Source organism: Centroberyx gerrardi, chromosome 19 (assembly GCF_048128805.1).
Source record: "Centroberyx gerrardi isolate f3 chromosome 19, fCenGer3.hap1.cur.20231027, whole genome shotgun sequence".
In the NCBI taxonomy this organism is placed as follows: domain Eukaryota; kingdom Metazoa; phylum Chordata; class Actinopteri; order Beryciformes; family Berycidae; genus Centroberyx; species Centroberyx gerrardi.
In genome coordinates this window covers 18,749,761-18,774,199 of record NC_136015.1, presented here as the reverse complement: position 1 = coordinate 18,774,199, position 24,439 = coordinate 18,749,761, and the positions used below count along the sequence as shown (strand labels likewise).

General features: G+C 42.8%; 1 protein-coding gene and 1 long non-coding RNA gene across 2 annotated transcripts in view; both read left to right on the top strand.

Annotated features, from left to right (window-relative positions):
* Positions 1-24,439, top strand: part of LOC144542821 (uncharacterized) — a 104,946-nt gene that overhangs the window by 33,937 nt on the left and 46,570 nt on the right. The window lies entirely within an intron of this gene.
* The window catches only part of angpt1 (angiopoietin 1), a 50,491-nt gene continuing 26,728 nt past the window's right edge, over positions 677-24,439 (top strand). The window contains exons 1-3 of the mRNA XM_071915376.2: positions 677-1,114; positions 23,105-23,260; positions 23,973-24,094. Coding sequence (XP_071771477.2) covers positions 677-1,114; positions 23,105-23,260; positions 23,973-24,094 — 716 coding nt within the window. The remainder of the gene's footprint in view (positions 1,115-23,104; positions 23,261-23,972; positions 24,095-24,439) is intronic.

The following is a 24,439-nucleotide window of genomic DNA, read 5'->3' as shown; positions in this document are numbered from 1 at the left end:
GATCCTCGTAGTCTGAGCACATCCTCTGCGCCGGGGTCCCTTTCTGCCTGGCTTACACACACACACACACACACACATACACACACACACACACACACATTCCTATGCAGGCTCTGCAAGGGGCAGGCGCAGAGTGTGCTTGAAGCTTGGAGCTGTTCTTCAGTGAGCGTCTCTCTCACTCTCTCCAATCGTTCAGTCACAGAGCAGAGGAGGAAGGGAAGGCAGGGAGACCAGGGGAGGTCTGACGACACCGTCCACACACACTGGCACTTATATTACATGCAAAGACTGACAGCAGATAAATGCAAACACACAGTCTGTGTCTGGCTGTGCTTTGCTGGAGGAACATCAAGATTTACAACCGAGCTGTCACACGGCAACAGACGTATACAACTTTTCCTGCCAGGACGAAAACTTGAAGGAGCGTACGTGCGTGTGTGTAAGAGAGTGAGAGTTGAAGAGAACAAACTGACAATGCTCGGCAGTAGTTTTCCATACCGGAGGTCCAACATAAGGATGGATGACACATGTTCCACGTCAACGGTGTTCCTCACCGTATTCTGATCCCGCTCCAAGAGAAACAACCGGCTAAAACACTAACCGAGCAACACAGGAAGAGGCACAACAGCGAGGACAAGGACTTTACTCTACTTGCAACCTTTCCCCACAGGCTGCTATGATGTTGTGGTACAAGTGCGGCTGCCACTTGCTCTCGTTGGCAGCACTTCTGGTGATCGTGAGCTGCGGAGGAGGGGAGCAGAGGAGAGGAACGGACAGCAGCGCCAGCAGCACAGGACAGGGCAGCACAGGTGGCAGCAGCAGCAGCAGCAGCAGTAGTAGCAGCAGTAGTAGTAGTAGTAGTGGAGGAAGTAGTAGCAATTATAACAACAGACGTTACCATAAGATCCAGCAAGGCCAATGCACCTACACATTCATCCTACCTGAGGGAGAGGGGAATGGAGGAGGCTCCTGCAGGGAAGCGAAAGGCGGCAGCTCCCAGTACAACGCCAACGCTCTGCAGAGAGACGCTCCGCCGCCGGAGCCGGACTTCTCCAGCCAGAAGATCCAGCAGCTCGAGCACGTTATGGAGAATTACACCCAGTGGCTGCAGAAGGTAAGGAGGGGCTCAGTACAACAGGTGGTAGATGCAATTGCATGGGCAATGTGGACAGAGTTTGCATGCTGTGGTTTAGTTCAGTTGACCAGAGTGGAATGGCTACAACAACAAATACTTCCAAAGTTGAAGAAAGAAAAAAAAACACCACGCTAAAGTATTCAATATCAGGAACAGCATAGTTTTAAGAGGGGGTTTGGCTGTTTGTTTGCCGTTCTGTTGTTCTGTTAATGGTGGATTGAAATAGGCAATTGAAATTTCAGGAATATTATCATGGTTGAAGTTCATCGCTGTTGAAAAAGTTGGTCTGTGAATGGTGTCTGTAATAACCCCGCTCAGTTTCTTTTGAAGCGGTCACGCCGGAGTATGTTTATTGAAATATTTGTGTTTCCGTGGGTGTGTGGTCTCGGCAGAGTGCATGTTTGTGGCTTCACTAGATAACTTGTTTTGGTTTCTGGATGAAGCTCTCAGGCTTGAACCGAGCAGTGTTTGCCGCTGTCCGAGAGTCGTCAGAGTGTTTGTCGAAAGTGTTTGTCCGAGGGAGAGTTTATGTGCTTTGTGATTTGAGTGTTTTTCTATGTGATTATTACTAACCAGTGTCAAATTGAAATGTCAGGGCGAGAACATTATCACAACATAAATGCTACTGACAACACGAACAGCAAAAACAAACACACAAAAGATTGAAATTGCAGTGATGTTCGGTAGTTTGGATGCTCTGAAACGCAGCGATGAGGACACTGGATAATATGTACTGAAGCTAGGAAATTGCTGTTGTCATGTGAAAACCTTGTAACTCCAACATTGGTGATTTTCATGCTTTATTTTCAGTTGACCTTGCAAAACCCCATTGGATAAACTCAAAAATGCATGGTGGTCAATCTGAAAACAACGCTGCTTTTCTTAGGTCCTGAAAAGTTGACATTTCGGAGATACAAGGTTTTCACCGGACAGCACCAAAATGTACATTTGATGATCCAGAGGCCTGAATTGCCAACACAATTTACATTAACTACGCTTTTGTTGTTATGCAACTGTATACATGAACTGCACTGAACTTTTTGTGCTGGAAGTTACTCAGCTCTCCGAGTTTCTAGACGCATCTTGTACACGTCGTCTCTGTATCTGTCCAACAAACGCATCTATTTTTTTCTTCTCTCTCTCTCTCTCTCTTTCTCTATTCTTCCTAAGTAAACTTTCCTTTTTATTCCGGGTCTCTATACAGATCCTGAGTAAATTCCACAGATGTCCAGTTGAGTTCCACAGAGCGTCGGTCATAGAGCGGCGGTAGTTACATGTCAGTCACCCCCAGTCCTCCAGTGGGCTGTCTCTTTAATGGCAGGAAGTCAGATAGAGCCCCCAGAGACACAGAGAGAAGGAAAAGACAGAGAGAGAGAGAGAGACAGAGAATGCTCCCTTTTTTTATTCATGTCAAGGACTTGTGTCTATAACTTAAGATTCACATCTTCTCTGATGATCTACGGTCAAAAAAATGATATATAACCTTTTTGATTCCCCTAAAATAAAAAGAGCACCACAAAAAATGAGCACAGTCCTCATTTTTATTGAACTGAAAACTGAAATTATGGGATATTAAAATAACCTGAAACATTTTATTACTCTTGATGAATGACAAAAATACAAATAGAGCCACTGAGGTGTTTACTACGCTAAAACACGGCTCTACTGTGATGTTAATGACTTGAGAGTTGTGAGGCCATCAGTGATACGGCTTGGCAGCCGGATTGCTTTTCTAAGCTTTGAGACTCTGTGTCTCCAAAGAGAGCGAGACTATCTCTCCGAAATGAATACATGAATCAAATAAACAAACCTCCGACTTCGGCATAACCGGCTCTCCTGCTCCTCTACTTTCCACAATATTGTCTCTCTCAAATAAGATTAGGGGGTCCGATCTGTGATTAATTGCTCAAACATAACGGTTTATTTTTGTCTGTAAAGGCAAAGAGTTGGCGTAAGACAACGTGAATAAATGCACACATAATACCTGGTGGATTTGATGGATTACTGTGGAATTGGGGGATTAATTGACCTGAACTTAGTCAATACCCGTTAGCATGCTGAGTCCTCCGTTCATTAGCAATCAGCGTGTCGTCTTAAAAACCGTTGGGCTTTGCTGCTGTGTGCCGGCTGCTTTTCATTTGCTCTCAGAATGTAAACTTTTCACTCCTCAGGTTGGAGGAAATACTCATTCCTCATCAATTAGCCAGGCATTGGTCACAGTGTATTACAGCGAGATGGTGATTGAGTTTGTAATTAGGGAGGTAATGTGGGAGGCGGCTCCGCCCTTCTGCACATTCAGTCTCGCATATTAAACCGCAGAGCAGAGACAAATATGTGCAAGTCCGAATGAAATATTGTATAAGAGGGATTTTGGGGCTTTCAGCACAGTATCTGTGCAATATCATCTTATCAATGGACTGTATATCACTGAGTTTATCTCACTTTAGCAGAGGAATTTATATAGTGCGTGTCAAAGTGTAAGAGGCGGTGTGAGTTGAAAATTTAGTTGTTTAGTTTAAACTTTAGTAGTTGTGTGGATTCACCTATATAGAGTAGAGATAAGAAAAAAAGTAGTGCTCAAGATGTGGTATAGTGTGAAAAATCTGTACACTCTATTTTTCACTCTAGGGTTGAACTGTACCAGCACTACATGCTCGGCCAATGAAATATAAACTATGAACCTTTTATCAATGAGTTTCCACAGCAGCTCAGTATAGAAGAGTGCAGTTCAGATGGTTTGATTCACCCGTTTGAAAACCCTTGTGTGTCTGTATGGCTCCCAAAAGCGATCCATGTGTCAAGAAAGGCCAGGGGTGAAATAACACCGGCTTTATCTTTGCTCAGTGGACCTCATCCGTCTGTGATAGTACAAGTGATACTATGAAAACAGAACGGCAGCATTGGTAGACTGAAGGTTTGACTAATGAGACCTCTAGAATAACTTCTCCTCAGATGTAAAAATGGGAGCATGTGAAAGCGTCTGCCATCACCACTAATACCATCATGCTTCTTTCCTGACACTCTGGAGTTCTCCGCCGGACCGCAGACATTTTTCATCCGAAGGCAAATAGAAGATGATAAAAAAAAAAAAATCCAGTACACACCAGATTTGTGTTTCAAAATGTGCGATGAACAGAATGACGTTCAACTCTCTTGACACTAACTGAAGGCACGTCTTTGAAAAAAAATATTTGGCTATTAGAAAACACCACAGCCACAGCAACAAGTGGACAGATCAGCACAAGAAGGGAATTGGCGTAAGCATTTCAGAGGGGACGCTTAAACACACAGTGGTAATTCAGCCTAATTACGCTGCATGGGGGGGAACATCAGGATGCAGTTAACATTTTTCATTGGACAGAAGATTAAGTGTCCTGGCCAGTCTATCTATCTTAATCACGCCAGCTTTTTACTGCTTGTCTAAGGGAAAACTGGCCCTGATGTTGCTCCAGCCAGCCTTGATGAAAGCGACGGACAAAGGATACCACGGCAGATACCACCCCCATGCCTGGCGCTCGCTCCGCTGTGGGGGGTAGAGAGAGAGAGAGAGAGAGAGAGAGAGAGAGAGAGAGAGAGAGACACGCAGCAAACAGCTGTTGGAGAAGCATTAGCAGTCTGAGATCTTTCCTTCCTCAGTCCATGGTGGAGTATATGGACCCTGATAACATTCCTGGCCAGTCAAAGGTGGCTTCTGTTTGTCCAAGGATTACTTCCACAGCCGGCCTGCAAAGCAGAGGAACCTTGGACAAGATTGCCTCTGATCTCAGGGAGAATTTTGCGGCAGGAAACAAGCTACTTCACACGTATCTAGTCAGAGTGCAACGAGCATGCGTGGGCTATACTTAAAAGATGAAGAAAAGGAAAGGTTGAATACTTAAATGGTTCGGGAGTATGATTCAGTCAAAGAGTACACACAGAAAAGTAAAGGTGCGAACTGGGACCTAATATGGTTATTCGGTGAGATGCCATAGAAGAACCATTTCTGATTCCACAAAGAACCTTTCAAGAACATCTTAATTCTTCGTTAGATGGTGGGTGATGGCATGAATGTGGACAATAACCAAACCCCTCCACAGTATATATTGTGCAAAGGAGGCTATACAAGGACAAATAAACCAAAACATAATGCAGGTGTCTACGCAAAGGAGTGCAGAAATGGTTCTAGAACCTTGGTCTGAAAGGTTCTTAACCATAAATGGTTCTTCTATGGCATCACTCCAAAGAACCATTTTCGGCGCCTTTATTTTTTCTTTTTCTGTGTGTAGATAGGATACTCTGGTCTATGCCTTGTGATTCTGAAGCACATACTCTCCATCTCGCAGTGTACTCTGAAGACTAACGTTCTACTTCTCTAATATTTCAAGGACAATGAAAATTTGGCAAAGAGACAAATTCAGCAAGCCAAATTCTGTCTCCGCTTTTGGGAGTGAAAGTAATAGATCTTCCCAGTTCCCTCTTGGTGGAGACAGTAGAAAGTGGTTGGGAGCGGTGTTTCTTGAGAAGGACGGCCTGTGCCAAACTAAGCTGTCGAACAAGGGGAGGGGGGATAGCTATCGGCAGTGTCTTATCCCTGTGAAATTCCCATAATTCTGCCTCTCGCCGAACACGACCACGCTGATCAGAATAAACAGCGGTTAAAAGGACGCCCCGACATGTGGGCAGCGACTTGTTTCCTTTCCATAGTGGGAGTTCATATGACAAAGGGCGAATATATTTCTCTACTTAATGCTATCAGAGGGCCACACAGCATGCCTAGGGAGCCAAGGAGAAACCAATCTATTTTAGGGGTGACTTCCTCTATCAGAGTTTATTTTCACTGATAACGCGGGCCAAAACTAACAATCGGATGATGCAGAGAGGCTAGGAGACGCTCAGAGGAATAAAAAGCTCTTCCTTCCTGACCCCAAAGCTTGTAAAAGGGAACCATGGAAATTGCTGAAGGACGGTACAGCAACGGCTTCCAGAAAAGTGCCTCACTTGCGCCATTGAAAGTGAAAAGGAAAACGGAGCTTTCTGCTAAGCATGTCGAGGGAATAGGGAAAAACATTATGGCAATGCCACAGTATTTCCACATGGATGTGAAAATGGAGCCCGACGTTGTTAATGTTCTTGATTTTCAGGAAAAGGGGCATTTAGTAGTTTTGTCACAGTCAATATGGCAAGTCACTTCATTTTGAGACCGCTTTTTTCCAGAAGTCATATTTCAGTGAAGTCATTAAACCCCAAGCATGCTGGAAGCTTTGATATTGGGCAGAAAGGCCCTCCTATAGCTCTGTGCTCTGGTAATGAAACTCAATGAATGAAGAAGTAAATTTCTTGGTAATTTTGCGTGTGCTCTTGAGTCTGTCTAGTGTCCATTATTGAGAGGCATCACGCATGCATGTGGTTTCATTTCCTTCACTCACTCCACCGAATCACTCTCCGGTGGGCACTTTGTACGGGATTTATTTAGTTTTAATTGCAAAGTTATTTTTGCATTTGGCTAAATATATGAAGCATTTATTATGTCCCTGCTGAAAACATCGTTGCTCGCTTGTAGCTTGGCACCCACCGTTGTATCTGTGGAGTAAAATGAGACTTTCCTGTGATAGGTTTGTGTTTCCATGCGCCCCCGAGTATATTCACTCCTGTAATGGCTCTAATTTTTCTTCATTTGGTTGCCGGAGGTATTATAAATGTGAGTGCTCTGCAGCATGTCACTCAGGTGAAATCAACCTCTTTACCATACACCAGTGGAACTGATATTTAGATATTTTAGTCTACTGTGGCATTCAAATATGTTCTTGTAAAATGGCTGAAACAAGACCAAAAGCCTTTTCAAAGGAGAGAACATAAATAATATTGTTTTGGGCAGGCAAGTGGAAGTCATTAGCACTGTGTGTGTGTAAGTTACGGCCTGTAGTGTTGCCAAAAGCACAGGGTTCAGGGCTATATCTCTGCCACTGCCTCTCTGTGCTACGGCTGAGTGATTATGACCCAAATATAAGATAGTAATAGCTCAGACAAGGTGAAACATTAGACAGTGCTGTCAATCTGATCGCACACACAGTCAGTGGGCCAGTAATGTGCTGTTATCGCAGTCCACTGCAACAAATCACCACTGAGTTTGAAATTATTTTCGGTCGCAGAACCAGCGGTTATCTTTGTTGCATTTTTTTTTATAATGACTCTTGATAAGCAGAACAGTTGATAAATATTAGTCACCCGTATCTGCTGCTATTCATGTTCTTACAGACTTAAGGCTCATTTAAGTTCTGTACTGTAAATCAAGGTCAGGGGAACTGAAACATCATTTATTTTTATTTTTTTATTAAAAGGAAACTGAATTTGAGACTGTGAGCTCCTCAAAATGGATTCCACAGGACGTCTGCAGAGTATGAATTTACATAAACGTGTCGGTCACTCTTTTACAGCTGCTTTGCTTCCAGGAACAGATAGAAAACATGCACGTCTTGTTCTGCTGATTCTAGCGAGGATTTTGAGAGAGAAAGAGAAAAGAGGAATACGGTGCGTTCATGCAATCTTCTACAAGTTGTCTTGTTCGATCCCAGACAAATTCCACTGGAGTCCTCTTGCATCTGACAATTATTAATCCTAAAGTTAAGGCCCGACTCCCGTGAAGCAGGGGTGAAATTCCTGAGGCATCCCCGCATGCTGCCTCCGAACCCGACTCTCCCCGCAGCGTCTCTCCCTCTCTCCCCGACAGATGTTGCGTCGTGAGTGGATGCCTTTGTCTGTCAACGCTGGGGAGCTTTCCAGGGGTTCCAGAGGACACAACCGTTTCACCTTATCTGGAGTTCAGCCTCTTTTCCTCAAGCGTATTGAGTGTTCCCATGATTTCAAATTAGAGAAACAGCAGAATCGCAGTCAGACGGTCGAGCGGGGACGCTTTGAGTCAAAGAATAATGGGCTGGAAAATCAGGCGGCGTTGTGGAAAACTGATGAGAGGAAGCAAGCGGAGGTGAAAAGAGAGAAAGGGGGGAAAGAGTGCGAGATATTGGGTGAAAGATAAACAGTTTGACTCCCTCACAGCGTGGGCTAGATAGATCTTAACATGACTAATGGTTCGTTCCACTGTTTTTGTTTTGTTCTGGTGGTGGTGTTGGGATATGAGCCACTTGTGCTTTAAGCCTTCGTGTCACATCCAGGAATTACCTCACTTATTTATTTAGTCTTTTTTCCCCTTTGGTGTGGGTGAGAGTTGAGAGAAGAGGGTCGGTGGGTGAGACGTTTTGTTTTTTTGGAGCCCGTATCTTGTGATGTATTAACTTACAATTTCAGACCCACACGTTTTTATGGTAGACAGTCTGGAGCTATGCGGAATGACAGGCCGATTACAGCCTTGCTCTGTTCAGTGGGCGGTTTGCACGTTGTTACGGGTCCTGGTTTAGCGGTTTAGTGCCGTGATTGGTGTGACACCTCATTTGGCCTCCCCATACACACATACACACACACATACAAGCAGATATAGACTCACACACGCACAGGCACACAAGCGCACAACCGCAAATGCACACACATGCTTTGAAAACACACAGACACACACTCTTAACCCTGTCCAGAGCCGTGTTTGCCTTGTCTGGGACCCGAGCCAGGCTTCTCACATTCCACACAATACCAGGGCCGGAGCTGGCACCGCCGACTGCAGATGGGAAGGGGAGACGTATAGATACAGTGAAGTGGCCGACCCCCTGCTATTTCTTACCCGCTGCTTGTCAAAAAAACATCACCCTACCACATACAGTACAAGTCAAAAGTCCACATATAGTAATCCACTTTACTCATCTATCACCACACGGAACCACAGAGCATCTCTTCGCCTCAGTTGGCCTCACAATGGAGCCAGTGAAGGAACTATAAAGTTTTTTTTATTTTTATTGGACCAGGCAGCTTCTGCGACCAAAAGCACATTCTTGTTTTCGGTGCCCTTTCTGCATTCCGTTGATGGTTGTTAGAGGGTTGCCATCGCCATTATTTCTACTAATCAATACATACACCACAGAGGGGAGTTTTTGCTGTTACTCTATGAAGAATCCCTACCAAACTTTGGTAACTCTGCATACTTAGATCCATTAATATAGTATGCTCTGATGAAGATTATTCAGACCAAGATGAAACCAAAATGACAATAAACGCGAAAATTGCATAGACCTAAGTTTTCTTGTATGTGCTTAATATTTCTCTTTAACTCTATGGACTTTTACTCTCTGAAAAATGAGACTATAACCGTTATAGAAAACCGCCCCGTCCTGAATCTATGCTACATTAGTGCTGCAAGATTCATCAAACAATTCCTCTTGGGAGTTGCACTTGGGAGTGTCGTACTGTTTACATGCTTCAAGCACGTAAACAGTGGAACTTTTATCATGGGCATGTCTCCACAAGGCGTTGAATTATGTAGCCCTAACTTCCACCTCTTTGTAGAGCTCGCCTGCTGAATAAAGATTAAACTGAGACATTTTTTATTTTGTTGTACGTAATTTGTTGGAGCACACTGGAAGCCACAGCTAAAAGGTTGTTGTTGCTGCCATCTATTCCCAAAGGTAAGAGTGTATCACAGTAGCTGTCAGACTGATCCTAAAACACTCTGTCACACAACGACCCCACAGGGACCCCCTCATAGATCTGTTGAATGGATGAATGTGCTTTTTGGTTTGAGTTTACAAAAATATAAATGGCCACAAATGGCTCCTACTGTTTGTTTAAATGGACATGTTTGTAGTGGTACAGAGATGGAGAGGGTAATCCCCCAGAGGCCTGTATGTGTCTGTGTGTGTGTGTGTGTGTGTGTGTGTGTGTGTGTGTGGGGTATGTGCATGCATACTCCAGCAAGTCTGTATCATATGCGTATGACATTCATTTGTGCATATGTGTGTGTGCATGAGTGTGTTTGACATACACAAGTCCATTACATGCGTCTGTGTTTGTCTGTGTTTGGATGAGAGGACCTCCAGGTTAACTGATGGCCTGTGGAGGATCCAATGGGACGCGGCTCTCTGGACCCACACAGTCATGAGGTGAAGCTCAGACATAATGCAAGCTGCCAGAGCGCTCACATTTTCTCAATAACTGTCAAACAGCGCTCCCATGATGACTATCCATTACGAATGATGATGTACACATCTTGAGGATATTAGTGATACAGGCTATCATGTCTCGTCTCCCATCTCTGCTTTCAATTCTTGACATTCCTGTGACCTAGGAAGTACAGTAAGTGCAGTAATAATCTTTGATACTATCTTTACTAATATATTACACAATTTCCAGGACCCAAAAAGAGGTTAAAACATATTGCTGTTGGGTTAAAATGTATCTCCAAAATGTCAACGTTTCAGGAGCTAAGAAAAACTGTTTTGTTTACAGTTCGACAGCCATGCATTTTTCTGCTTATCCAATGAAAGAATTTCATAAGCCCAAGAGGTCATAGAACTTCCTCAACCCATAGAGGAGCATGTGATCCTTCAATTTAAGTTGAACAATTAAAATCACCAAAATTGGTGTTATGAGATTTTCACTTGACAACGACAATATGTGAATTGCTGTGTGTTTGTATCCAAAGCGCATTACAGTACTATGAGCGCATACATTTTTAGTAAGCGTGCCCCCAATGGAAATTAAGCACCTAATGTTTGCAGTGTTCTACCCATTGAGCTACACAGAAACACAGCAGGACCAGGTTGTAGGATTGTTTGTGTTTGGTCCCCATAATACAAGAGTACCACTATGTTTATATGGGTTTGGGTCACATTGTACTGTATAATTCTAGCTCTGTGGAAATACCTCCTTGGTGTTCTAGGATATTTCCCTGAGTTGTCTGGGCATAATGACCCGACTCTGGTTGCACTGGTTTTGATCATTTGATCCCTCCTCTGCTTGTCACTGTGTGTATACACACTTCTTGTGCACTTCAGTCTGAGAAAAGCAAAAATAAACAGAGACCCGGGCACATGAAAGGCCAGGGATTGTACACATGGTGCGCTGTGTATCCTCCATGTATACATGCTCTTCTTCTTCTTCTTCTTCTTCTTCTTCTTCTTCTTCTTCTTCTTCTTCCTCCTTTCTCTCTCTATCTCTCTCTCTCTCTCTCTCTCTCTCAACCATCCTCCTCTTCCTTCTTTCAGTTTAGGAATAGCACTGACTGTGTTGCTGCTGTGCTGATGATGACTGAAAAAGACAAAGCATATTTTAATTCCATCCAATCTCTCGGTTGTACATTTGATATGAGCTTATCCAGCTCAAAGACCAGGGCAAATGTTTCGTAAACTATGGGTTGGGACCCAAAATGGGTCACAGACCTGTTTCTATCCCCATGTGACAAGAGCACTGGTGTGTTTTAATGAGCTGAAAAGGTATAAGAACCTTTAGACCAGGGCTTAATGAATCTCTGTACTTTCTAACCCAATAGAAATATACTGTAGATTATCCAAAATAAAAGAGTGTGGTCTTGATGAACTGTGCTATCTGACTGAGATGCTTTTTTGTAACTGTTTCATAGTGCATTTTATTGATGCAATATTCCTACTTCTCTGCTGGGTAATAAACTCACTTATAAAGAAAATTCAAGTCGCACACTCTTCTCTTTTCTTTTAGTTTTGTGCTTTATTTATCCCACCAAAAGTTTTTGGCTACATGGCCTTCGTCAGAGTGATATAAACTCACTGAAGAATAGTCATGAATGTGTTTTTATTGCAGCTTTTCCAAAAAGAGCTGTAACCCAGTCAGCAACAGACAATAAAGACGCACATTATCAGCACTGCCAGCCATTATCAACCTAAGGTCAGACAGCAGCAAATGTTTCCAATGTTACAGTATGGCAGCGATACAATAATAACTACGGATGAGGTGCACATTGTCATTAACAGCAGCATCTATTTCCCTCCTGTCCAGCAGCAGCAGCAGCGGTGAACTGCAGGTCAGACTGAAGCAGTTCCATGTGGAGAAGTCAGTCAGGCCGCTGCACCTCTTCTTCCTGCTGATCTCTACTGTTTAGATTGGACATCGGTTCAGCATGACTCAGGGGAAACGCAGGCACATAAGCATATGCATACTCACCCACACACAGATGGATGTGTGTACACCTACAAGCAAATACACACGGCATCGAATTCGGCTGGAGGTGGTTGTTCTAACTCACTGCTTTCAGCGTCCTACTCCACCACCGCTCTCTCTGCCCTGTATTGCCTGACACACAGAAAAATAAAGGTGCAAACTGGCACCTAAAATGGTTCTTCAGAGTGATGCCATGGAAGAACCATTTCTGGTTCCACAAAGAACCTTTCAAGAACCGTTAATATCCCAAAGAACCATATAATCTTACAGTAATATATTCTTAAATTCTTGGTTATTGGATGGTCAGTGATGGCATACAAGTGGAAAATAACCAAACCCCTCCATAGTATATATTGTGCAATTGCAAATGCGGCTCTACAAGGGCAGATAAACAAAAACACAATGCAGATGTCTAAGCAAAGGAGTGCAGAAATTGTTCTTTAAAGAACCTTGGTCTGAAAGGTTCTTTGTGGAACCAGTAATGGTTATTCTATTGCATCACTCCGAAGAACCATTTTCAACACCTTTATTTTTCTGTGTGTACAGCACACTGCCATCAGTACTGCACTATGACTTCAAAGCGCCTCACCCAGCCACAGAGATATCCCAGATGATACATGGCCCAGTGTGTGTGTCAGCCACCAGCAGCAGTGGGAGAGTAGAAGATGAGGCGAGAAGTCGTAACTAACGTTATCTGGAACCTGATGCAATGGCCTCTTCTCCGGCTTTGATGATCCATCCGTAGCAAAGGGGAGGGAGAGCGAGAGAGAAAGGCCCGGGCTGGAGTTTACTGTGGAGATTTCTCTGCGGTGAAAGTAACCCTGCATGACTACAGCGATGGTTTATAAACTCTGGAGTCCTCGCTTAATGGGATGTTAGGATGAAAGATAAACACGAATGTGACGTTGAAGGAAACAACCCCTGTCATTAAATGCCCATTCATTTTGATTAGAAGAGACACCCAGCGTGATAGATAGCGCTGCTGGCGCACACAGTGGAACGCTGGATGTAGAGCTTATGTCAAGTGGGATTCAATTTCCCCTGAAACTTTGCCTGGCTAGGAGGTTCAGCATACCAGTGTTGCTGTCATGGCCCGTCTTGAAGCAAACCACGTCCTTTCCCATCTATTTCTGCAACTTTTTTTGGCAGAGGAAACCCCTGCAAAATATATTTAGATGGTACACAGGAATGCCATCTCAAATATTTGGATGAAAAAAGCCTCCTCCGTGGGACGGAGTTTGTGGGATCCCTCTGTGCTTCGGGAACACTGCAAAAAATGTCCGTCTTAACAAGTCATTTAGTCTCATATTCAGCCTTCAAATCTTATTTTTCTTAAACCAAGAGAAAAATTCTGCAAATGAGGTGAGATAATTCCACTTGCTTCCAATGCAGTTTCACTTGTTTCAGGAATTTCCTAGAAATGAGCGCCAATATCTTGAAACAAGTCAGAATAAGACAGATCACTGCACTACTATCAAGAAAATGACACTTGAATCTACAAAATTCTTGAAACAAGTTGATTTGCATTGGAAACAAGTGAAATTATCTAACGCCATTGGCAGACATCTTCACTTGTTTTAATAAAATTACCATTTTAGGACTCAATAATAGACAAAATGACTTGTTAAGATGGAGATTTTTTGCAGTGAAAAGGGCAGACTGACATGACTTGGACCAGTGACATAAGTAAGTCATCATCAGGCACATTCCTGCCTGGATGGATCCCCGAGGAAAAGATTCCCATGTTGAGAAAACTTGCGTCACAACAACAAAGTCTGATTCCCTGTCAGACCGCCCCTCTGCTGGTGTGCACAACAAGGCTCAGAAGTCCGGGTGAATGAGCGGGTCCGAGTTTGTTTGGCTGTTTGGTTTTCGTTCCGCATTCCCGTGTCTTGGGTGAATGCGAGTACTTCCTCTCCCATACGTCCCGATACGCATAATTAATTGGAGTAATTTTAGGGCCCACTTTGACATTAGAGAGCCCCGTTGTAAGTGGAGGATTTGTGAAAATATACATTCATACACTATCTCTACTGCGCTGTATTTATTTTCACTTAATGGATAGAAATCACGTGACTGAAGTGTGATAGTGATCTGTGCATCTGCTCGAGTCAAACAGAGGGGAGGAAAGAGGACAGAGTAAAGTATGATTATCATTGTAAATTCAGTGTATATTTCATGCTTCTTTGCTACCTTTTCTCTGAACCATTTCCCATTCCACTATCACTTTCTTTGCTTTTGAGGAAAAACTTTTCAAAACACGTGTTATCAATGATTTGAGGTATGCTGCCACTGGAATCTTGTCATGGAGAATGGCCAAATTATCCTTGTCTAGACCAACTGTGAAAATTCATTTCCAGAATGAATTTTGATTGCAATAACAAGCAAACGTCGACATCGCTGTACCCATATCAAAAAAGAAAAGCAAACATTTCTGTTGGATGTGCTCACGCCCGCTTCAGAGAGCTAAAGAACTGAAGTTCAAGGCAAAACATTTTGTCCATCCCTCTTTTTTAATGTTGAGAGAAAGTTCATGTTTTTCAAAGCAGGATGTCAGAAATTAATTGCCCCTTGCTTTCATTAACCACATTTGACTTCCAAGATGAACTGGCTTTCATCTTACATATTACAGACGTGCAGAAAACTTTGTCCAATTCATCTTTCTCTGCTGTAAATAAAGGCTCTTAGTGAATCGTGGAGGATATGTCTTGTAGACATAACACTGTCAGAGTCCTTGATTTAAAAAGTCTTCTCCAGCTATACATAGCCTGGTAGTTTCGACAGTGATGGTACATTAGCGTAGATAAAAGAGAAAGCCAAAGGTAGGTCACAAAAGTGAGAGTCGGAAGCAAAAAAAAAAGTTTTTCTGTCATATTAATGCATGTGAGATAGTATGAGGTTGATTTTCCCAAAAGAAACTAAGAGCATTCTGGCAGCAGTGCATCCAGTCATAGTCTCTCTTCTGTTCTCAGGGTTTTTATATTTTTGGATGTTTGACCTTGTCCTAATAAACTTTAAAATCTCAAATTCCCACATTTCTGCCAACTTGTGTGTTTCAAAAATATGATTAAGCACCAATTTCGTATCACTATAAAATTACTTTTTGGTTTACTCCGACTCTTTTGAAAATCAAGCCTCACTATTTTCATTGTGGTTTTCTATTTTTGCAACACAAAGTAAATGAACCATATAGGAAACGTATTAGTCATTTCAACAATGCCACAAATCACACCACATTTTCCACATTGTTTTCACAATTTATCGCTTATTTGGATTGTGTGTTTTCTTTGCATTCAATAATGACTCAGAAGACTGGTAGTTAAAGTTTATTTGACAAAATGAATATGGAAAATCAGTTTGGCCTAAAGCATTCATAGTGTTTGGTTCAACGATATGCTTTTCTGTAGAAAAAAAATAAGCGGTCTTGGAAGCTGGAGAGCTGTTTACCATAATATTCTCACTTTGTTTCATTCTCTGCACCGTTGTCAAAATGTTGTGATAGAAAACCTTTGATAGACAGAAAGTGGTGTGCCTCTGGACCTGCCAACTCTCAATACTCAGCGCTGTGATTTACCCAGTGATTCATACAGAGAGACCGCTGGGTCGGTTTCAAGTTGTGTACACAAGGCTCATTATGTCCTTGGAAATGCTCAACCAAAACCGTAATTGAAATCAACACAATAGCATATTGACAGAGAGACAAAGGGAGGAAAAGAAGGAGGGAAGAGAGAGTATTATGGAACAACAGACAGAGAGAGAGAGACAAAAAGGAGAGAGCCAGGGAACAGTGGATCCTGGCAGCAGGGGTGCTGTTTTTTAGGATGGCAGTCAGTCTCTCTGGCTGACTGGAGAGCTGGAATCAACAGCATTCGGACGGACTAAGTGATGAGCCAGGCAGAGCCCAGGTCTGGACCACCCACCTCACAGCAGAGCCTGTTCCAGCCACCGATTAGGCCTATTGATCGATCCCTCGTTTCAGAGTCGGGTCTGAGCTGCTATTTTGTTCGCTGAGACACGGGGGACGTCTGTCTCTGACTGTCTGTCTCCATCTTTCTTTCACATCCACACACAATCATTTGGTCTGTCTGTGTGCCAGTTTCTCCATCTCTGTCAGATTCAGATTCAGAAAAAGCTTTATTGGCAGGAATCAAGTAGTATTGAGTGTTGCCAAAGCATATTGCAATTGTATAGGACAAAACAAGTTACAATATAGATGAATATAGGAATTATAGGTAATATATGAATTAAAAATGTAGGAATTCGTAATTATAAAAACTCTATTTTAAAAATTGTTTATTATGATAAATACGATGAATTTAATTCATTCATTCATTTAATCACTCTCTCTCTCTCTCTCTCTCTCTCTCTCTCTCTCTCTCTAATTCTCTCTCTGATGACATTGTATGTGAAGGTGAAAAAAAAAATGTGGCAGCAATTGAGTAAAAGCCTGGATGTTGGCCATTGGGGCAAAGGTCACGGAGGTCAGCTGCGAGTTCAGACTGCGTTGTTACTCACCTAATCTTGACAAAGTTTAAGACGGAGAGTCTTAAAACTGTTTCAAGCTGGATTTGAAAACAAACAAGCCAATGGCTGAGTGAGACGGCCTTCTAAGATACAGAGATTGACCATATCTACATTATAGGCCACAAGTCTAGAGAGTGACAGCACAGGGAGTCAGGGCAACACCTTGTAAAGCCGTACTGGAGTGAATGATAGGCCAGGTTTCAGAGAGGTGTATCAAATTCACCCTTCACTGTCAGTCGGCGATAAGGAGGCGTAAGTGTGTTCTCTGGCATCGGCCCCGAGGTGGCTCGTGATTACACTGGGAGGTGCTGATGGGGGGGTAATAGCCCCTCCGCTGTTGTCCATTAAAGTGGTCTGAAATGCTTCCAGGCCTGAGCGCAAGGAGAAGCATCCCAGAACCCAGACCGCCCCACCACCACCAGCATCACCACCATCACCATCACTTCCCCACACACACACACACAGAGACACACACAGAGCCAGAGATAAGCAGAGATGTGACAGAGCTCCAGTAGTAAGTGTTTTATACAGTCCAGGCCCACCGTCCTGTAACTCTCACAGTGTCTCTCAGCACCGCCGCCGCTGCTGTTTAGAGAAGATCAAGACCCCCTTTTGGGATGGAAGCCACTCTAAATGGGAAATGTCAGAAAAGTGGTAAACATTTGTAGTAATCTGTAACAATGATAGCAGGGAGTATCATCTTGAGGGATTATCCTGTTCTTGGCTCTCAAGCATCGGCAATTTAGCAGCCCCGCCGCGATAACGTATAGAATATGTGTGTGAGGGGATCTTTGCTGATGGATTTCATGCCTTTTTGCTTGTGATACTTTCCATGAAAATATGCACATGTAGTATGGTTCATTCGATAACCTAAACACTTGTCCTTTTCAATGATAAACAGTCCCGTTGCTCTTAAAACTGCACCCTGCTACATCTTTTATGTTGTACAGCTTGTCAGTTATGTGCCAGACAGCCCAAAGCAGGTTGTTTTATGATTAACAGCCGATTGTAATTCAGTAAGCAGCACTCATAAACCGCCTGAACGCACGAGCCTGTACATGCATACTGATGGAGCTCTACACATCATAGCTGGGGGGTCGGGATGTCAGGCAGCATCATTAGCAGAGTCACAGGCGGCCTGCATGAAGCCAGGCCTCCTGTTCCACACACAGCACCTTAAACCTTTACGTCTCGGTGTAAAGTAGCAGTTAGGGAAACATAAAGTTCTGTTTATGTGACTCTCACTTAGCAAACGGTGATTATGTAAAACCAGAGGCGAGATTTAGTAGTTCTAAAAGCAGAGCCTGGTGTTATTGCACCTTCTGGAATGTCCCTTATTATAAATCTACTTTGTCACCGCTGAAATCCAGAGTGATTTTTTTTATTTTCATGGGAAGTGGTGTTACATTTGAATTCCTTTCCGTTTGTGAAATGTTTCTTTCTTTGTGATCGGGGACTGATAATCATGATGGAAAGCTATTTGAAGATGCAACATTAGCAAAACATGAATATAAGACAAAGGTCATAAATATAGAAGGAAAATGAAAAACGTTTGCTGTTGTTATAATGATTTCATACCACTCAGGTTCAAAAACTACATTAAAGATGCAGTTTAAAGACAATGTGTCATGTTTATGTCTGAAATCCTGTTTTGAGTTAACCACATATTCATATATTCTCAATGATACGTACCGATGTGCCACATAGTTAGGAGGTCAGACCTGACTCTGTAGTTAAGGGTGACCCCCACTTATTCAGGTTGACCCCTAGCCGGTGGGCTCAGCTTGGAAGCTTACCAAACCTTACAGCTCCTGCTAAGCCAAGCTGCACTGCTCCGAAACCTGTTTCTCTCCAAATTCCTGTCCGTGAGAGGAATTTAATGTCTATCAGACAAAAATTAGCACTTGATTGAGTCATTTCATTGGCTTTCATAACTATTTGTCTGTATTTCTTGACAAAAAATGTATAGGATAAAGCACCACCTATTGAAATGAATTAGTTCCAGTTTCAGGTTAACTGAAAATAATTAGGCTGTATTCTGTTTTCTGGGTGAAATGTCAGAGAAAATCAGTCTTTGGCATAAGAACCTCAAATCTTAGTAGCTCAAGTGGAAAGAAACCACCGCAAAGCACCGCAACCTTTGCATGCACATTATGCACTCATATTTATTTCACCATCTCAATCCCATTCCCAAATGACACAAATGCCTCACCATTTGCATTTCAATGCTGGCAGTGAAAGAGACGCTTTGCTTTCGCTGCCTGACTGAAAAAGCACAGCGTTTTAGCAGAGTGGAGGTTAGAAACCATCAAAATAACCTGACACCCACATAGACCTATTTTACTGCCTCCCAAGTGGTGTTTTTACATGATTGGGCGTGTTTGTGTAATCTTGTTTCTCCTTCGTACTTTCCATTTATGACCCCCACCAGATCCAGCCATGAGTCAGCTACATTCCCAGGGAGACGAGCCATGAAGCGAGCGCTGGGCTTAGGTTTCTGTCGGACATCTGTCACTTCGTTACCTTTTCTCTCAAGGTGACTTACTGGGTGCAAAGCGTATCAAGCACCATGTACAGTGCACCAGTGAGTCTTAGCAGATTAGCAAGGTGCAGTGAGAGGCTGCTAGCTGCGGTGAAACAGGGGAAAGAGCCTAATGAAAGGCATACTGTAGCTTAAGAACTACAAAGCAGCGATCATAAATCCTGAGGTTTAAATTGAAGTTTTGAACCCAGGCCTAAAAGATGATGTTAAAAAAAAAAAACCCTAGCGCTGAGATTTTACATTTCTAGATGGACTGAAAACCATTTCCAAACACAGTCATATTCTATGGTTCATTATCAGCCGGGGTAATCCATCATTGCTTGAGCTTTGTGGATTCCAGACTCCCTGTTTTCTTTCCAATTTCTTGGGCCGGACCATTGGAGGTTTTGTGGAAAGTGACACTTATATCAGCCTGATGTAGTTCACAGTTAGGGGAAGTTGTATTATATCTGAAATCCGGCCCGAAAAAATGTTATATTTCGCTTTAATATCGATGCCAGGAAAGGATATTACATTGAAAAGTTAATTCGACTTGGCAGACATGTGCTAATGGCTGAGCGCTGGCTGTTTCACTTGAACAGAAAACGGTTCCATCTCTGCTCTGACGGTTTTATTATCTATCCAGTCTTGGCTTGATTGAAATGTTGAAATTCATCCATTTTTTATTTAGTCAAGTATGGCAATTCCCTTTCTCTGCAAGTGCATGTTTTACCATAAATATGTATGAATATTATCAAGATTTCACTCTTTCCAGCGATCTCCAGATTGCTCCATCAACAGATGCAACATCAGCAATACGTACAGATTTGTCCTTTAATTTTAGAAACTTTGTGGTCACCGTCACTGATCCAAAACAAACATAGTTTCTTTTTTTTTTATTATTCTTTTTGTTATGGTATTTTGCTTTGCCAAACACTTATTTCACTGTTTGTTTCTGTGTGCTCTTTACTGAAGAATACTGTGTTCTTTCTCTGGACTGTTCATCAGATAAAACTTGAACTGGAAGCACTCCAATAATGTAATTTTCAAGGTAGGACATTGATTAAACTTAAACGTTTTGACTACATTATGGAGTGATCCTACCAGCCCATTACTCTCCTGTGTAAATACAACACAAGGTATGGCAGCAGCATGAAAGGCTAGCCAACCTTAGGGCCTGTGTGTGTTGAGAGAGGAAGTGTGTGTGTCTGCTTTAATGTCAAGGTAGTCTGTCTGTGTGTACGTATATGCATGTGTGTTATCTTCACTTGGGCCTGAGGTCCTCCATATGCGAGTCAAACAGTCACAGTTCAGAGTCAAACAGTCACAGTTCAAGCCGGCTCCCATAGGAATACACATGCTAAGGTCCTTTTGACTGCGCTGTCGGGGGGGGGGGGGGGGGGGGTATCACCGGACATTAGGTCTAACGCGATAATGGGAACAATCTGTACTTTGAGAGGGACGGGAAAATGAAGTGAGAGACTTGTGTTGTCACCAATCACTTTCCCTCGAAGTGTCTTTGACTCACAGCTGAATATTTTCCTTCACAGACCAGTGAGCGCAGTGTAGCTTGGCCTTCCCCGGTGTGTGAGCAGTTTGATTCGTTCCACAGCCAGAGAAAGGGAACATCATGGAATAGTTGCTGAGTAAGGACATCAGCACAAGTGATGCTGTGGTGTTTGACACTTACCTGCCCTGCTGATCCATTCCTGAGAACGGGCCATTACAATGTGTTGGTGAGCCAAAGTGAAATAGAGCAAGTATCATAGAAAAGTGGTTAAGTCCCCCATTGGCCTAGTATTGAATCCCCTCATTGTGCGTTCAGACTGCGAGCAACACGATCAACAAGTCACCAGAAGTCCATTAATTTCCTATACAGCTGAGCGACCAGGAAACTCGGTCAATGTGTGAACAGTCAACAAACTCGTCAGCTGAGAAAAGTTGGCCAAGCCTGAACCTTTCTGTTTTCTGTGCTTCTTTGTTTCCCTTCTGATGTGATTTCGTTCTATGAACAATAGTTCTGCCTGGCGGAAATGGGTGAGAAATTGATTATCGCCATTTAAAGCTTCTGAGTTCTTGACAACTTTTATTCGAAAAATATCTAAAAAACTAAACAGTTGCTTCCTTTTTTGGGGTTGATGGCGGGATCTGAGTTTTTGTCTGTTTATTTTCGATAATTAGCGCTTACCAGCTAGCGTTGTTAACTCGTTAAAACAATGTAAAGCTATGATAGACAATACCAAAGCAGCAAAAAAATGCACAAAACTTTGTAGCTGAGAGTACTACATAGATGCAATCCGGTCAGATAAGAGCAACTCATCAACCAAGTTGCTCGCAGTGTGCCTCCTCCCCTATCTCTTCTATTCCGTCTCCCTCTCTAGTTTCCACCTGTCTAAATCAATAAAAATAGCAAAGGTGAGCTGACTGGCTGCTCTCCTTTTAGAAAAGAAAATCCTCCTATGTTATGGTTACGTACAGGGTGATGTTGAAATCAATAGTGAAACATCACAGGACACTCCAAATACAATACACACTGGTCCGAATGGTTAATCCATATGAACAATCTTATGCAAGGCTAACTTCTCCTCCGTCCTGTCATTTGTTTGGGTTTGGAGATAAGGATGAAAGAGTTCTTTCAAGACAAGCCCCAGTGAATATCTGTTCATCTCTGCCTCTTCCATCCCTAGTTAACCACCTACATCTGGCTCAGCCTATATTGACTAAAGTCATTCTTCACTTGGGTGGCTCCCAAACAATGGAAACAAATAGCTTTGTGTTTGCATAATTTTTTTTTCATTTGTAGATAAGAAACCCTTTGAAATGTGTTACCGAGGGAATGCTGATTAAAGAAAGTGATTAAAGAATGTGGTTTCTTGATCGGGGTATACGGTACCTATTAAGCCTGCTGAGTCATGAATATGAATGTGTCACCTGAAATCAACTGCATGCTGACAGGGCTTTGTTTCATTGAATTTTCATTGATTTAATCTTTGAATGCGTACATAATCCTCTTCATCAGAAATCAGCACTATGCAGACTAAACAAATCTCATGCATTATATACAGTATATGTATGCTTTTCACCGTGTCTGTGGAATTTGCAACATTTGTGAATCCTACGCCTAATTCCCACACTTTTGAACGTTGACGCATCCACTTCCACGTGATGACTGTACCCCATGATGGTAAGGGGCAAGATTTCCGACTAGAGGAAACCAGGTGGGGACGAAAGCGAGATCTGCAAGCTGTGCATGTTATTATCATCAGTCTCCTCAGTCCATATATTTCTTGAAGGGAATTGCCGTCCATTTTCAATCGTAAAATATGTCTTTCTCTATCCTTCGGGGAGTGCTGTGATCATAAGCAAAAAATTTAAATCGGTTCTAGAGCCGGAATTGCCAGGTCCAGCTGGGTCAGGTCACATGAGCACAATGCAATGTCAATGGGAATTTGGATCTAAGACATTTAGAGTGATTTGAAGGGTTAGAGTTAGGCGATTTGAAAGAAAAACAGAGTTTGAGTGTCTCCATCCGCATGAGACAAATAATTCTTAAGTGCTTTTGGAGAAGAAAAAGCAATTGTGTTTCAAGAAGATCCACCAATATTCTCTGTTTTTGCAAGTATTTCCCCTACAAGTATACATGGGCTGTGTTCAGTTTGTCTGTCATCAAAACATGATGATTATAAATATACATCAGGCGGGTGGGGGAAATCATACATAATATGATCCGTTTTTGGACCCTGACATGGCAAATTTCTGTCAACTCTCTTCCTTCGATACCCTCTTTACCCTCCTCTTTCTTTTGCGCCATTTTCAAATGGCCATTTCCCTCTGAGTCTCATCCTTTCTCTGCCTGCCATCTTTGTTTTGGGCAGATTGAGAACTACATCAAAGAGAGCATGAAGGCAGAGATGGCTCAGCTGCAGCAGAGTGCCGTCCACAACCACACGGCAGCCATGTTGGAAATGGGCACCAACCTCCTCTCTCAGACAGCTGAACAGACGCGCAAGCTAACTGATGTTGAGACACAGGTAACAACTCTACAAACACACTCATGCTGATGCTCATGCTCACACACACGCACACACACAAACACACACACGCACACACACACAGACACACATAAACACTCACACAGACACACAGACACACACACAGATTCACTATTCTCTCTCTCTCTCTCTCTCTCTCTCTCTCTCTCTCACACACACACACACACACACACACACACACACACACACACAGACACACTGAGAGGATCCATCTCATGCTCCATTAACCCAGCTATTCCACTTTCAACTGCCCCAAAAGGGTTACAGGGAACTGGCCAAAGACAATATGGATGCTATATAAATACCCATCCCCTCTTTAAGTAATGTGGCTGTGGTTCCCTCTTTTGTTTATGGAGGAGTTTGAGGAGGAGGTGATGGGAGTGAAGTTAAAAGAGAACTGTTTGCTAAGATAAAATGATCCTCTATCATAACACAGCTGAATATCTTCTTAAGTATTACCATGTGTCGGGTGAACACTCGACAAAGTGAGCTACTACAGACCTTCATACACTGAGACTGAGACTGTATTTTGGTTTTGGGACAGGTTTTGATGCAGATTTGCATGGTGCTAGTCAGAATTATCACAGCCAGTGCAGTATGTATGGAGGCAGATCAGCCTTACGGCGTTAATATTGCCTAACAACCATATTATCTTTGTATTGTATATCTGTGTATCTCTTCCTTGGGACAGGTTCTGAATCAGACATCCAGGCTTGAGATCCAGCTGCTGGAAAACTCTCTCTCCACCAACAAGTTGGAGAAGCAGCTGATGGTCCAGACCAATGAGATCAACAAGCTCCATGACAAGAACGGGTAAACAGACAACACTGCGAGCACGCAAAACCCGCACAAGCTAGCTACCATCCATACTGCAACAAATTGGACACAGACTGGCTAGAGCAAATAACAATAATACGCCCACGGTGCCTTTTTGGTGGAGTCAGTCTGTGCAAAGTATTTTCTCACTCCAACTAACTACTACTTTGCAGGAATGGGTAAACAAAATCACAAGCCAGCTACTAACACTCATTGATTTCCACATAGTTTGCCCATTGTCCAGAAAACCATTCAGTATACACAACAGCATAATATGAAGCTCATATTCTCCGTCATGTAAATCAGTTTTGAGCGCATGAGACCATGTTTTCCATGTCGGGC